The sequence below is a fragment of the Ascaphus truei genome, chromosome 5 (genome assembly GCF_040206685.1).
Source record: "Ascaphus truei isolate aAscTru1 chromosome 5, aAscTru1.hap1, whole genome shotgun sequence".
NCBI lineage: Eukaryota > Metazoa > Chordata > Amphibia > Anura > Ascaphidae > Ascaphus > Ascaphus truei.
In genome coordinates, this window is record NC_134487.1 from 256,408,120 (window position 1) to 256,424,645 (window position 16,526).

A 16,526-nucleotide genomic window follows, 5' to 3' on the forward strand; every position below is an offset into this window, starting at 1 on the left:
CAGGGGGGTGGGGGAGGGAATTGGCTGCGGAGGTGAGGAGAATATTTACTCCGACTCAAGTTTTACCAACACCAGAATAGGACTGCAAGCTGTTATCCCTCCAATTCTCGTTTTACTGGTATTACTGATTTTCATAGTATTATGAGAAGTTTCATTTTAGCGGTAAGTCACCTGCTAGGGGCACAGTGTGGTTGGTCTCTTTATCCACATTTTGAAGCACAAATTTGACTTAACATAGTAAAGAAATATTGTCAGCATCCTTTGTTCTCTCTTGTATATTGGATTAAAAGGCAGCAAAAACAATATTTCACATGGGACGAAGTGCACCAGTTTGTTTCTGCACCTCATAAATCTGATAATTTCAAGCAGTAAATATATTATACCCATTAGGGTAATAGCAACTTTAAATATACATGTTCTAGAAGAACAAGTTGCTGAAGTGTGATAATTATTACTCTTATTGAGAACTAATACTGGCACCTGAGGCACAGAAATGTAGGAGGTATGTCATTAAGGTGTGATAGTACCGATTCGGCACTACGGTACACGATCTCCAATTCAAGTCAATGGAATATTTTGAGTTACCACCATAAAGTCATGTCCAAGGCCATATAGAGTCAGTGTTAAACAAAGCTATTAGTACAAAGTATAATGGTTTAAATATTCTGCAGATTACTGTGTTTTAACATTTGTTTGGTTAAAGAACCGTATAATTACCTTGTGAAATTCTGAGGAACTGCAACCCTCTCTAATAGTGCGTCTGAGATTAAATGCATTGTAAGGAACCCCGACCCTCTTTAAAAATGTGTCCGAGATCAGATGAATTGTAAGGAACTCCGACCCTCTATAACAGCGCAGGGAAAAAGGGGGGCTGAGATGAGTTCTACTACCGTGATGAAAAAATAATATAAACAACCTAACCAACCTAAAAACAAATATAAAAGGCGGTGCACCCAGGAGCAAATAGAGTAATAACCAAAAAGAAAAATGCAGGGTCCAAAAGACAAAGACTGCAGAAACTCCAAAAACGGGGCACTCAGGTAGGTGTGAAATAGTACCAAAAAAAATGATTTATTGTTCAACAAAAGATCAAAAAAATGGACAAAACAGTACTAAAATCAATTACAAAACATATATCATCTACTCCAGATCACAAAAGTATATACTTATATTGTAGTAGCAAGCAAAAAAGGATGAAAAAGCAGCAGTGGCAATATTCATGAATATGTGTACTGCATGTATAAATGGAACCGTTGTGAGCAGTAATCCCAGAAAAACAGGAGAGGTAGAAGTAATCTCTCCCGAATTAGGGGATAACTGTCCAGCTGGACAAAATGTCCATCATATGGAATGGTGGGAAGCAGACAATGGTGGAATATGCAGCAAACTAAACCAAAGATAAACTGAATACAATCCTAACAAGTAAATCACACGCTTGAAATAGCAAACTCATAATTGGTGCAAGGATACCATGATACCAATATTCAATAAGAACAGCACAAATGGGTGCTAGGAATGGTCACTGCAATGAATGCAAAAAATAGTCCATAAGTCCCATATAAATAAAGGCAGAAGCAAAAAGGAAGGGCCAAAAGCAAGGCAATGGTGGTAGAAAGCCTCGATCCTGATACATCAAAAGTAAAGTATCTGTGCCAGCCAGAGTAGCCAAATTAGTAGCAAGTAACAAAGACATATGTAAACAAGCTCCAATTGCCTGCTGCCTGTGGTCACAGAAATAGTAACAGGAAAAGCCACAATTGGTATACTCAAGCTTTAAGAAGGTGTCACGCTGCCGGAGAGAAATGCCGAAAGGATCCGCAATGCTTATTTAGCTTGCTTCTTAGCCCGCTCCGTGCTCAGCTATGGGATAATCTAGGCACCAGCCGCTTGTGCCGGGATACCAGAGCTCCTTAGGATCCACCCCGAAACCCCAAACACCCCCCGCCCGAATATGCTTGCTACTGCTCGAGGAGTAGAGTAGGGGAAAGAGGCGCCAAACGCGGCGTTTCGCCAAAAGGCTTCGTCAGGGGCATGTTCAGGTGCCGATCAAGGGTAAGCTATATACCCAGTCAAAGTGACGTCACTTTAGAGATCAGCTGTTGTAAATAAAGTCAAAACATAGAGAGAAAATTAGAACAAACACAGGAAAAGAGATAATAATAAACAACCCTATATACACCGTTAACTAACGCTGAACATAGATAAACTGATGTCAAAAGATCATACAATTCTATAAAGACGCAGAGAAACTAAGATCTTCATTTAAACCTCTTGGGGCTACACAATCCAAATTAAAGATCCATCTGCTTTAAAGTCAGAAGTTCAGCCTTCAAATTGCCACCCCTAATATTGAAAGAAACTTTTTGTATGCCCCATGCTAATAAGCCTTTGGTCGAATGGGCATGTTTACAATTAAAGTGTCGTGCAACACTGGTGAGCTTTTTAGCTCCTGCCAAATCTTTAGGGGCATTCCTAATGTTGCATGCATGCTCTAAGACAGGGGAGCGCAAACTTTTCCAGCTGCGCCCCCCTTTCTGGCCTGTACCGAAGCTGCGTCCCCTCCTACCTTCCAGTCGCGTCACGGGGTCACGTGACCCGCGGTATCATTTGACGACGGTGATGTCACATCACCCCGCAGCGTTGTCATGGAGACGCATCATAGCGTCTGAATCCCGGTAAGTTTTTTTTTTTGTTGCAGAGGCCTCACGCGATCCCCCGGCATTAATTTAAATGCCTGGGAAAGAGCACTGGACCTCTGCAACAGCCCGCGCCCCCCTAAAAAAATCTCCCGCCTCCCCCAGTTTGCTCACCGCTGCTCTAAGATACGGACTTTCAAAGCCCTTAATGTCATTCCTACATAGTGTATAGGAGATTGTAGGGACACTTAGGAGAATATATCAAACCCTTACTTTTCTGCTTGTTAATAAAGGAACTTCTACGACATGAAAGTAGATGGATCTTTAATTTGGATTGTGTAGCCCCAAAGGGTTTAAATGAAGATCTTAGTTTCTCTGCATCTTTATAGAATTGTATGATCTTTTGACATCAGTTTATCTATGTCCAGTTTTAGTTAACGGTGTATATAGGGTTTTTTATTATTATCTCTTTTCCTGTGTTTGTTTTAATTTTCTCTCTATGTTTTGACTTTATTTACAACAGCTGATCTCTAAAGTGACGTCACTTTGACTGGGTATATAGCTTACCATTGATAGGCACTTGGACACGCCCCTGATGAAGCCTGTTGGCGAAACGCCGCGTTGGGCACCTCATTCTCTACTCCTCGATCAGTAGCAAGCATTTTCCGGTGTGAGCGGTGGATCCTAAGGAGCTCCAGCATCCCAGCAGCTGGTGAACTAGAATATCACATACCTGAGCACGGAGCGGGCTAAGAAGCCGGCTAAAGAAGCATTGCGGATCCTTTCGGCATTTCTCTCCAGGAGCATGACACCTTCTTAACGCTTGAGTATACTAATTGTAGCTTTTTCTGTTACTAGAAGTAACCTCTCCCGAATTAGGGGATAACTGTCCAGCTGGAGAAAATGTCCGTCATATGGAATGGTGGGAAGCAGACAATGGTGGAAATGTAGCAAACTAAACCAAAGATAAACTGGATACAATCGTAACAAGTAAATCACACGCTTGAAATAGCAAACTCATAATAGGTGCACGGCTAGTATCTGATACCAATATCGAATACGAACAGCACAAATACAGTAGATGCTAGGAATGGTCACTGCAATGAATAGAAAAAATTGTCCATAAGTCCCATATACTAAAAAGGAAACACAAGAATAGTGCAATCCTGTATGGACACAAGAATGAGGGGTAGATAGATGGACTCCCCAAAAATGCACACACAATTCTAATACAATATACAAGCCTTGAACCCCAGAATCAGGGATGATGCCTTTGATGTGGCCAGCTCGTCAAGGTACTTGGAGTGGCAAACAGCAAATCTCACCAAATAATGAAAACAAAAATAGGAGCAGGAACAGGATAGTATTGAGGGTTCAAATTGTATTGATGCACAAACAATAAGCTTAATAATGCAAACTCACATATATGTCTCCTCTCCGTCCTTTTCACTTCTACTGCTCTCTCATTAAACCTTTTCCCAAGGCTTATACAAGGCCGAAGGGCGTGTATCACCCCTGGGACTCACCCTTATCACTAGTCGAAGTCTGGTGACCGCGATCCGGTGGTGTGATGTCATTACACTGGGACGCCTGCTGGAACGTAGGGCTGACACGCGGAAGCAGGAGGGGCTGTATGCGCACCAGTTCCCGTTGCGAGAGCTCCTACGACCCCAGCGCCTCAAGCTCCCACCACCAGAGAGAGAAACCAGCACTTTCTTGTACATTGCCCTGTATGAGGGTTAATCTGTGAGTTTGCATTATTAAGCTTATTGTTTGTGCATCAATACAATTTGATCCCTCTACACTATCCTGTTCCTGTTTTGTTTTCATTATTTGGTGAGAATTGCTGTTTGCCACTCCAAGTACCTTGACGAGCTGACCACATCAAAGGCATCATTCCTGATTCTGGGGTTCAAGGCTTGTATATTCTATTAAAATTGTGAGTGTGCATTTTTGGGGAGTCCATCTATATACCCCTCATTCTTGTGTCCATACAAGATTGCACTATTCTTGTGTTTCCTATTTTTATGCACCCACCGATGGCTTGTGCTCCCTGAATTTTCCATTACTGCTAATCTTTTCCAGCCTGGCTTCACATCATAGTGAATGAGGACTAATTATTTCAAGCATATCCCCAAAAAAAGAAATGGATTTTCTCAAAGAATCAATGTATTAAACCACTGTGGAACCTTATTCGGGATAGGGCAGATATCCAACTGAAAAGTACACTACAGTGGATAACTACCAACCGGGATGCCTGGGCACGTCCCATGGGCGGGAGGGTGGAGGGCCGGTTTGGGATCCTCCATCCTGACGACCCCCAAAGCGGTTACAGAGACAGCAATGAAACTGATTGCCGGGGGGGAGAGAGGGGCCTCTATAACACAGCAGCCCTCCTCCATGACGTTGCGGCATCATGTGACGCAGCGACATCATGACCCAGGTGATAGAGTAAGTCACAATTGTAATTTTATATATTCATTAGCAGATTACTCAGCACCCATTTGCAGTGAATAATAAGTTGCCTTTATTTCAAAGGGGCAAGTATAAAAAATATATATTTTGTTTTCATACTTGTCCGTTTGAAATAAATGCAACTTATTATTCACTGCACATGGGTGCTGATTAATTTGCTCCGAAAGATATAAAACTACAATTGTGACTTGCTCTATCACCTGGCTGGGTGGTGTGCTCTTTTCCTCTTTTTGCTGTATAGTAAACTATAAACCTTTCTTAAAATAGGTACTAATGAGCTTTGCTTGCCCCATTGTTGGAAAAGGCTGTCCTAGTCTATCCCTTACCTGCAGAAATATGATTTACTATAATTTCACATGTATAGGTAGAAATGGGGGTACTAAACAATTTAAAATGAGAACCAGACACTAGATTATGCAAAAAGTCATACAGCAGGGGAGCAGTAAATTGAAATATTTAAAAATAAATCGATTTTTCAAAAAACACACACACACACACACACACACACACACACACACACACACACACACACACACACACACACACACACACACACACACACACACACACACACACACACACACACACACACACACAAGCAGAGTTTGTTCTATGTATAGAAGACATTGAGACAGATAGATAGACGGTATATTTATGTTGGAACTCTAAATATGGAATATAGGTTTTTTTCTGGTGATTCATTTTATTTCCTACTTTGTGAAATATATTTTCCCTCTTGTATTACAAACCAGACTGTCAGATGTAATACCTTTAAAACCCCACTGAGATATCTATAATCGTATAGATTTTTTTGTAGGCACACTGTGTACCAAAAATCTAATAAAGTTCAAATTATGTCTATTTACAGGCAAGACACAATTTAATCTGCAAACAATTAAATTAGTATATTTTGCCTTGATCTACAAACAAATAGCATCTTACCTTCTCTATTTCCATCAACAGGAGTTCGGGCATTTTCAAGAGTGTACCACAGATAAAGCAGGGATCGGGTTGAGGAAGCTGCAGATCCCAGTTTAGTCTTTGTCTTTCTGCACTGAGCACATGGAACAAGGCAAATAGCAGCTGCCCTGTGAACACCAAAGGCTGCTTTTAGTCCTTAATCATCAGATGTCTGTTACATTATGACTACCAATTAAATACAGAAATAAGCAGAACCCTTTTGAATGAAATAAATAATAAAGGAAAGAGGTGCCTGTTCAGAGCTGATGTAATGCCCCCTTTTGTAGATAAAGAGGGCGGTGCATATAACTGCCAATCTAGCAGTCTGCACGTTAACACTATGAGGTGTATAAATGCACTGTCCTTATTCATTGTTTCTCCATACAATATCCTGCATGTGTTTTTTTTTTAAATATAAATCAGTTATGTAATATTAGATAATACTTACTGCATTTTCATTTTTTTAATTCAACTCCTAATGCCATTTTTAATGAGTTTTAATATACTGAGCATCCCATGATTTCTATAACAGGTTTAGCCCACCTCCCCACCAGTGCGAGATCTTTGCAACACTTTCCTGTTTGTTTGCAAAGGTTCCCAGCCGTTTAACTGGATGCTCAGTATATCACAACTAATTAAAAATGGCATTGAGTTTATTTTTTTTTTAAATTTAGTAAGTAGTATCCAATACTACAGAACTGATTTATTTTCAAAAGAAAAACACACATTTAGGATATTGCAGGGATTGCTTGTTTAAGGCCGCGCTTATAGTGCGCGCGACGGCGACGCGACGGATGACTTGACCCGGCGCCGCTAGCGAAAGTTGTAATTTGCTTTCCGGCGACGTCGCGGGTGACCAGGTCTTTAATTAGTTTTAAGGCTGTCACATGTGGCGACAGCCTCTGAAAAATCAAATTTGACCGTCTTCAGAAATTCGCACTGCCAGCGTTGCTCCGTCGGGTCGTTCTTACTATAAGCACGCGCGATGGCGGCAATACATTTGTTTTGCCGCGACGTCGCCGGCACTATAAGCGCAGCCTTATGCTTGGACTGCTTCTTCAATACTATTTTCCCTATGTAGTACTTCAAAAATGCAAGCACTGCGAGGCCTATTCATTTTACTTTTGTTTTTAGATAACTATATTTTTAGGGTGACCACCCATCCCCCTTTTGCCGGGACAGTCCCGGTTTTTCGAGAGCTGTTCCAGTTTCCTGTGTGTCCCGGAAATGGCCCGGTTTTTCCTCAATGTGTTCCCGTTTTTTTTTATTGTCGCCTGCGGTGCGCGAGTAAGCTCCGGTGCGCTGTGCGCGAGTCTGCGGCGGCGCGGAGGAGGAGACTGCAGCAGCCCGGCTGGTAAGTATTTTTTTTTTAATGCCAGGGGTTGGACTTGTGTAGAAACTGGGTCTTGCTGATTGGAGGATGCGGCCTGGCATTGTACAAAGTCCCGCTCCCCCGGCATTTTCCTACCTTGGCCAATCCCCTGCGTCCCGGCATTAAGCCCCGCCCCTGGCAGCGGAGGCAGTGAGGAGGAGAACCCGAGGACCCGAGGATGCGGCAGCCCGGCTGGTGAGTACTTTCAGATGCCAGGGGCTTGGGTTTCTTACTTGAATATGTCGGACCGCTGGGGATTGGTGGAGGATGCATAGGGCGGGGCTTTGGCTCTTCCCTGCTTTCCCCCCCACCTGGCCCCCCCAGCTGCCACCCCCCTCCTCCCCCCGAGCCCACTCACAGCCGCTCGCGGCACTTCCTGTGCCTGCTGCTAGTGAGCGCGTGACACAGACTCTTCATGCTCCTCTACTTGTGGCTACGCAGTGTCCCCCCTTCTGCCCCGGGTCCCCGTGGCTGCCCGCCCGGGGGGATAGTAGGTAGGTGCGGGGGTGCGGCCACCAGGGGGAGGGGGTTGCCTCCTGTCCTGGTGCTCCCTTCCCCCGTCCCCTTGGTGTGGGAGATGAGCGCGGGGGCGGGTAGTGGTGATGCACTGCTGGCTGGTCGGATCGCCGGCCTTTCCCCCCCCCCCCTCCCGCCCCTAGTCACTTACATCCGGCACTGCATCTCTTGCTCCACTTTGTGTGTGTGTGTGTGTGTGTATCTGTGTGTGTGTCTGTCTGTGTCAGTGAGTGTGTCTGTCTGTGTCAGTGAGTGTGTCTGTCTGTGTCAGTGAGTGTGTCTGTCTGTGTCAGTGAGTGTGTGTGTGTGTGTGTGTGTGTGTGTGTGTGTGTGTGTGTGTGTGTGTGTGTGTGTGTGTGTGTGTGTGTGTGTGTATTGGTCTGTCTGTGAGTGTCTGTAGATCAGTGGCTGTGTGCAGGTCAGAGAGAGAATGGGGGGGAGAGGGAGAGAATGGGGGTGGGGAGGGAAGGGAGAGAGAGAATGGGGGGGAGGGTGAGAAAAAATGGGGGGGGACAGTAGAGAGAGAATGGGGGACAGGGCTGGCAACGGGGGTCTGTTGGGGTTGGCATCCCGGGCCCGGTGAGTCAGGGGGCCCACCCACTTGTCAGTCAACCACCCTCTCACCCTCCCTGTCTCCCTGTCTCTCTCCCTCTCTGTCTCTCTCCCTCTCTCCCTCTCTCCCTGTCTCTCCCTGTCTCTCTCCCTCTCTCCCTCTCTCCCTGTCTCTCTCCCTCTTCTCCTGTCTCTCTCCCTCTTCTCCTGTCTCTCCCCCTCTCTCCCCCTGTCTCTCTCCCCGTCTCTCTCCCCCGTCTCCCTGTCTCTCTCCCCCTGTCTCTCTCCCCCCGTCTCTCCCCCCATCTCTCTCCCCCTGTCTCCCTGTCTCTCTCCCCCTGTCTCCCTGTCTCTCTCCCCCTGTCTCCCTGTCTCTCTCCCCCTGTCTCCCTGTCTCTCCCCCCCTGTCTCCCTGTCTCTCTCCCCCTGTCTCCCTGTCTCTCTCCCCCTGTCTCCCTGTCTCTCTCCCCCTGTCTCCCTGTCTCTCTCCCCCTGTCCCCCTGTCTCTCTCCCCGTCTCTCTCTCCCTGTCTCCCTGTCTCTCTCCCCCTGTCTCCCTATCTCTCTCCCCTGTCTCCATGTCTCTCTCCCCCTGTCTCCCTGTCTCTCTCCCCCTGTCTCTCTCCCCCTGTCTCCCTGTCTGTCTCCCTGTCTGTCTCCCTGTCTGTCTCCCTGTCTCTCTCCTCCTGTCTCCCTGTCTCTCTCCCCCTCTCTCCCTGTCGCTCTCCCCCTATCTCTCTCCCCCTGTCTCTCTCCCCCCGTCTCTCTCCCCCTGTCTCCCTCTCCCTGTCTCTCTCCCCCTGTCTCCCTGTCTCTCTCTCCCTGTCTCCCTGTCTCTCTCCCCCTGTCTCCCTGTCTCTCTCCCCCTGTCTTCCTGTCTCTGTCTCCCTGTCTCTCTCCCCCTGTCTCCCTGTCTCTCTCCCCCTGTCTCCCTGTCTCTCTCCCCCTGTCTCTCTCCCCCTGTCTCCCTGTCTCCCTGTCTCTCTCTCCCTGTCTCCCTGTCTCTCTCTCCCTGTCTCTCTCCCCCGTCTCTCTCCCCCTTTCTCCCTGTCTCTCTCCCCCTGTCTCTCTCCCCCTGTCTCCCTCCCCCTGTCTCCCTGTCTCTCTCCCCCTGTCTCCCCGTCTCTCTCCCCCTGTCTCTCTCCCCCTGTCTCTCTCCCCCTGTCTCTCTCCCCCTGTCTCTCTCCCCGTCTCCCTGTCTCTCTCCCCCTGTCTCCCTGTCTCTCTCCTCCTGTCTCCCTGTCTCTCTCCCCCTGTCTCCCTGTCTCTCTCCCCCTGTCTCCCTCTCTCTCTCTCCCCCTGTCTCTCCCTGTCTCTCTCTCCCTCTCTCTCTGTCCCCCTGTCTCTCCCTCTCCCTCTCTCTCTCTCTCCCCCTGTCTCTCTCTCTCTCTCTCCCCCTGTCTCTCCCTCTCCCCTCTCTCTCTCTCTCTCCCCCTGTCTCTCTCTCTTTCTCTCCCCCTGTCTCTCTCTCCCCGTCTCTCTCTCTCTCCCCCTGTCTCTCTCTCTCTCTCCCTGTCTCTCTCCCTGACTCTCTCTCTGTCTCTCTCTCCGTCTCTCTCTCCCCCTGTCTCTCTCCCTGTCTCTCTCTCTCTCCCCGTCTCTCTCCCTGTCTCTCTCCTCCTGTCTCTCCCTGTCTCCCTCTCCCCGTCGCCCTCTCCCCCTGTCTCCCTCTCTCTCCCTCTCTCTCCCCCTGTCTCCCTCTCCCCCTGTCTCCCTCTCCCTCTCCCCTTGTCTCTCTCTCCCCCTGTCTCCCTCTCCCCCTGTCTCCCTCTCCCTCCCCCGCTCTCTCCCCTCTCTCTTCCCCTCTCTCTTCCCCTCTCTCTTCCCCTCTCTTTCCTCTGTCTCTCCCCCTCTCTCTCCCACTGTCTCCCTCTCCCCCTCTCCCCCCTCTCTCTTCCCCTCTCTCTTCCCCTCTCTTTCCTCTGTCTCTCCCCCTCTCTCTCCCACTGTCTCCCTCTCCCCCTCTCCCCCTCTCCCCCTGTCTCCCTCTCCCCCTGTCTCCCTCTGTCTCCCTCTCTGTCTCATCTTAACTGCTGTATACCTACACCGAAGTAACTTACCCTGCTTTCTTCCAGATCTGACTCAAGTTTCACGCGGGAGACATCGGAAGACAGGTAGGGAACACCTCCCCTCCAGTATAGTACCTTGAGGGACTGCGGATCAGGAAAGATCCCAGCCGAGATTGCTGCTTTAGAAATTGTGAAGAGGGGCGTCCTGTCAATGGTTAAGGGGTACAGAAGTCATTCACATCTGGCTTTTTTTTGTTCGATTAGGGAGGCCATCCAACACACACACACACCACACACCACACACCACACACCACACACCACACACCACACACCACACACATACGTAACAAGGACTAATGGTAGTAAAGTATAAGTGTAATACAATAAATAAACTGTTAATGTAAAAAAAAAAAATTGTGTCCCGGTTTTTCATTTTCAAAATCTGGTCACCATATATATTTTTTAGATTTAGCATCCACTTTGCAAGGACGTTTTAAACTAAACTAGATTTATTTATGTATTTTTCTCTCGCAAATGGCTATCTCAGTATTTCCTAGTGTAATAATAGAAAGTTTCTTACACAATGTTTTTTTTATCACAAATTTTTTATTAAGGTTTTCTTTTTGGGGTACAGAACAAAAAATGACAGGGGGAAAATCAAAATATTATTACATTGGAAAACCAAGTATGCAGGCAGACATAAACATACATAATAGTGGGAGAGGGGTTAGACATGAGTCCCACACAATATTATTCACAAGCTTAATATTAAATTGTGATATTCCATATATCACCCACAGGAAGGCAATATAGCTAGCTTGCTTATGTATATGATTATATATAGATGTATGTATGGGTAGCCATGTATTCTTTTTATGCTAAACCTGCTTAACACTTAAGCCCTGGTACTAGCGCAGGCAGTGTTAGGATCAATCCGGGTTTTCCCCTGCAGTAAGCAGCTCACTTGAGTGACAGGGGGGCGGACTAAGGCCTGTGTACTGCCCAATCAAGGGCTCAGACCTTGGACCCTCCCCCAGGGTCCTGAAGGGGCTGCACATACAAATGTAGTCTGTGTTCTCTTCCCTGAGAGAGAGTGTTGCAGGGAGCGTGGAGTCAGGACTCTGACCACCTCCATCCCCTCCTTAGGGGAGTAGGACAAATACCTCCTATTCCACCAGGGAATAGGAGAAGAGCAAGGATAGACTCTTGGGCCCTAGTCTGGGGTCTGATGCCAGGGACCATCCGGAGGAGGGACAAGAAGTGTGGCAGTTATGCTGTATTCTTTGCTGTTGAAGAATAAAGTGTTCCAGTTGTTTTATATACCCTGCCTGAGACTGCAATTCATCAGGGGGAGTATCAGTAGTGAGTTCTCCTGCAGGGATTGCCTCCGGTACTACTGGAGCCTGCAAGAGATGGAGACGCCGCACCAGTGAGAAATAATCAACCATCACTCCAAAAGCCTGTCTTTTCTTCCCCACTAACAACGGTGGAAACTCAGAGCTTCTGTGAGCCAGCAGGTAACCAGCACATGACACTGTGTAATAGCGTGATCTCCCAGAGGGTCGAGGAAAACCTGTTACATTTGGAGGCGCTGCTGAGATTCAGACCTGGGGTGTCCGATCTAAATGAAAGAACGTCAGATTAAAGAAGGGAACATGTCCCTACCGTCCTGCCAGAGGGTCCACGAGTGGGTCCTGCGATGCTAAGGTTCCAGTGTCACTGCCCTTACCTGACCTATGTCTCAATGTGGAGCAGTCTCCGTGGTTTGCTTAGATATAAAATGGGATACAACCCTCCTATGGAGTACGATTCTAGTCAACTGCTGCTGTAATATACCAGAGGACAAAGCTCCACATTTTCTGCAGCTCCCTGGAGCCCCATCTGATGGGTCCCCTCATATACCCCAAACTAAGCCTCAAATTGGAAACACCTAGTCTCATCCCTAGCGTGGAGGAGCGTCAGGTGCTTACATCTGTACCTCTTCCAGGAAGTCATAGCCGAAGCAAAGCTGGCAGCTGACGGTCTGGTTGGAGCCACCACAGTTCTCACAGTTTGGATGGAGCTCAGCTACTCGTTGTAGTCCTACAGCAGCTACCAGAGAAGATAAGTCAGCTGTCCCCGACTCAACCCTATCGCATGCTGAAAGCCTTCTCGGGGGTCTGGCCCACGCCGCTGGGAGAAGAGGAGTTTGAGGAGTGGAGAGACCACATGGTACATGTGCTTCCAGAATGGTCCTGCTCTGACGCAGTCAAGAGGCAACGGATCATGGAGTGCCTGTGGCCCCCAGCCACCAATATGGTGCGATTCTACTGTGAGTGTCATGCGGGGGCAGACGCTCAAACACTAATTCGGCATTAACCAAAGTTTACGGGAAAAAGGACGATGCCATCGCTCTAACGGCACAGTTTCAAGCCCTTACACAAGATGATGGGGAGGAAGTATCGGAGTTCCTCCAATTGCTTCAATTGGCCCTATGAACCCTGATTAATAAAAAGGTTATCCAGGTGTCCGAGGCAGACGACTCCCCATCAGGATCAGCTGCACCCTTTCTACGGAGCATCGCTTTAATTTTGAACATCTAATGGATCAATTACAAGCTCAAGAGGCTATCTTGCGAGTCCATTCATCCAAGATGTTTCAGGGGTTTTCCAAGGGAGAGAGTAAAGGAGCCCCCTCCAAGAAGCCAAGTGCGAAGGCGAATCCCGAGGAGGATATTCCCCTGGAACCCCGTCGGCAAACCCCCCCGCCAAACACTTACTCTTGAAGTTGATGCCTCTGACGTGGGTGTAGGTGTTGTTCTGTCCCAAAAGAAGAACCCCTATCCAGGTTGCAACCTTGTGCGTTCTTTTCTAAAAAAAACAATCTCCGGCTAAATGCAACTACGATGTAGGGAACCGGGAATTCCTAGCCATGAAATTGGCCCTTGAAGAATGGAGACATCTTCTGGAGGGTACCGAAGATCTGATAACTATCCTCACGGATCATAAGAACTTGCTTTACATTGAAGGAGCACGTCGTCTGGGAGCCCCTCAAGCCAGATGGTCGCTATTTTTCTCTAGATTCAATTTCATAATTTTCTACCTCCCTGGATCCAAGAATGTCAAAGCTGATGCCTTATCTCATCAATTTTCTCTGGATGACAAAACTGAGGATCAACAAAAACCCATTCTGTCTCCTAAATGTATTCTTTCGGCCACATCATTTGGAGCACTCAAAGACATTGTCCGTCAACAAAGTCACCGCAGGACTGTCTCTTCACTTCTTCTCTGCAGCGTAAGAAGGTCCTTGAGTTGAGTCATTCATCCAAATCGGCAGGACACCCCGGCACCAAGAGGACTCTAGATCTTATCTCTCACACTTTTTGGTGGCCGGGAATGTAAAACGACGTAAAAATTTCGTAGCTGCGTGCCCTACGTCTGCCAGGACTAAAACGCCCAGAATACTTCCTTCAGGTCTTCTTCAACCTCTACCTGTTCCTGACCGGCCATGGACGCACTTGTCCATGGATTTCATTGTGGATTTACCTATCTCCAAGGGCATGAACACGATTCTTGTAGTAGTGGACCGATTCTCAAAACAAGCCCACTTCATACCCCTCAAGGGTCTCCCCAATTCTCCCAAATTAGCTGACATCTTCATCAGGGAGATTTTTCGTTTACATGGAGTACTCTTGGTGATAGTTTCAGATAGAGGCTCTCAGTTCATTTCCCGGTTCTGGCGTTTGTTTTGTCTCCAGCTAAGTATCACTCTTCATTTCTCATCTGGATACCTCCCACAGACTAATGGTCAAACGGAGAGGACCAATCAGTTTCTTGAACAATATTTACGCTGCTTTGTATCGGACTCCCAAGATGACTGAGCTGAACTCTTACCCTGGGCAGAATTCGCCCACAACAACGCACAGAGTGGTTCTACCGTGGAGTCTCCTTTCTTCGTAAATTACGGATTTAATCCATCTACTCTTCCTCTTGTTATACCTTCCTCAGGGGTCTCAGCGGCAGATGACAGAATAAAAGTATTGCAAGACCTGTGGAAAAGGATTCAGGTCAACATCAGGCAAGCAGTCAATATGCAGAAGAAATAGGTTGATCGCCACCGCAGACCTGATCTGGACCTCAAACCTGGCGACAAGGTCTGGTTGTCATCCAGGAATATCAGGCTGAAAATCCCTTCTATGAAATTCACACCCAGATTTTCTCTCTGTCTCCGAGAGGATCATTCCAGTTGCGTATCGACTCGCCTTCCCTCCTTCCATGAGAATCCCCTCTGTGTTTCATGTTTCGCTTCTCAAACCTGTGGTCCAAAATGCTTATTCAGTTCCGGTTCTGTCCACTTCTCCTCATATGGTTCAAGGCCAACCTAAGTATGAGATAGAATCTATTTTGGATTCCAAGATCTCCAGAGGGTCTCTGCATTATCTGGTGTATTGGAAAGGTTTCGGTTTGGAGGAAAGATCCTGGATGCCGAGTCATCGGGTTCATGCAGCCAGACTGGTCCGCATCTTTTATTCCAAATTCCCTGATAAGCCATCGTGGAGTCGCCTGGAGGTCGTTCCTAGAGGGGGGGTGTCACGATAGCTTGTGCAGGGTTATAATATACACCAAGATAACTGGGTTGAATTGAATGCAACCGTAATATGATAAAGAAAGTTTATTCCTTCAGGGAAGGTGAACACACAATATGGTACAAATAACATACAGGATCATTACACTTACTTAGGGAATGGGCAATGAAGTAATCTGGATCTGGATTAGCAATTCATCAAGGCATCAGGTATCAGTTGCCAGCTAACGTGGGAAACACTTTGGTACCTTCCCCCAGGTAGCTGGCACATGCGCACATCCCCCTTGCCAGAGACCCATTTTCAGCACCCCACACTAATCAGATGGCGACTTAAAGTCTACCTTCTGGGGGTCTGGGCCGGGAAACTCTGAACAGAGGTGTGAAGTATGACACTTAGTACAAGTACCTATGTCCTGCTCTTCTCCGCCCTTGCATACTTAATCAGGGTGGGGGAGCCTTTGACAAGGGGACTTGGTGTAGACATACGTTCGCCCCCTGATCATTAACATACTGCAGGGGCTAGTATCTTTCGCGGGTTTTTTACTAAGCACCAAATACAGTATATTTTCACAATCATATATATATTAAAATAATCCGTTCGGCTCGGCCGAGCGGGCTAGAAATTGCCAGACCCTCATGCCGGAGGGGACTCTCCATGGTGGCCAAGTTTCAGCTCGCTACAACCCACCGAACCGGAGATAACAATAATATATTTTAAACCGACGTGTTTGAAATTGAATTTCTCTGCCATTGAAGTCAATGGCAGAATCACATTTTACACAGTTACCCATACTCCGTTCTGTTGATTGGAGAGGGCTGGAATTTGCCATGCAATCATGTCGGAGCAGTAACTACATGGTGGCCAAATCTCAGCCCTCTGGTCCTTACAGAACCGGAGATATGGGTTTACACTTTTCACACTTTCTGACTTAGTGTTTGAAAGCCACGCGGCTTTTCTCCGATATTGCGGTCAATGATGAGACCCTCATGGTCGTCGCGACTCTTTCTCACCGCCATTGACTGTTGGACCCCGTTGGGGTCGAGTAAGGGGGTTCCTATGAGCTAGGGGCAAAAATAATTTTATTGCTGGCGGCCCTAGAACAAAGTTACACGTTAATTGGTGGTGAACTTGGCCGTAGCCTAGTTCCCATGCCAATTGAGAGATCAAGCTCTTTTCAATGAAACAGTAGCCATTTTCGGATGCTGCGGTTTGGCAGGCATCCAACTCGTTCTTGGAGAGCAGGCTTCGAGGAATCCTCATTGAAAAACATTATGCCATTCACTTTCAATGGGGAAGCTCCGCTCCTCCTCTCGGGCGCCACCTGCTGGTCTTCTCAGGTATCGGGCCCAAATCTGTGAAATCTCCATAGGGTTGCATGGAGCTCCAATGGCGGCCTATGGACAGGCTGCAAATGGAGACTGAAAAGGCGGGCAGGGGAACAAA

At 47.3% G+C, this 16,526-nt stretch overlaps 1 protein-coding gene across 1 annotated transcript in view; it reads right to left on the minus strand.

Moving 5' to 3' along the window:
• MAT2B (methionine adenosyltransferase 2 non-catalytic beta subunit) overlaps window positions 1–6,345 on the minus strand; it is a 52,661-nt gene extending 46,316 nt beyond the window's left edge. Inside the window, exon 1 of the mRNA XM_075601903.1 lies at window positions 6,054–6,345. Coding sequence (XP_075458018.1) covers window positions 6,054–6,086 — 33 coding nt within the window. The 5' untranslated portion in view covers window positions 6,087–6,345. The remainder of the gene's footprint in view (window positions 1–6,053) is intronic.
• Between the last annotated feature and the right edge of the window lie 10,181 nt (window positions 6,346–16,526).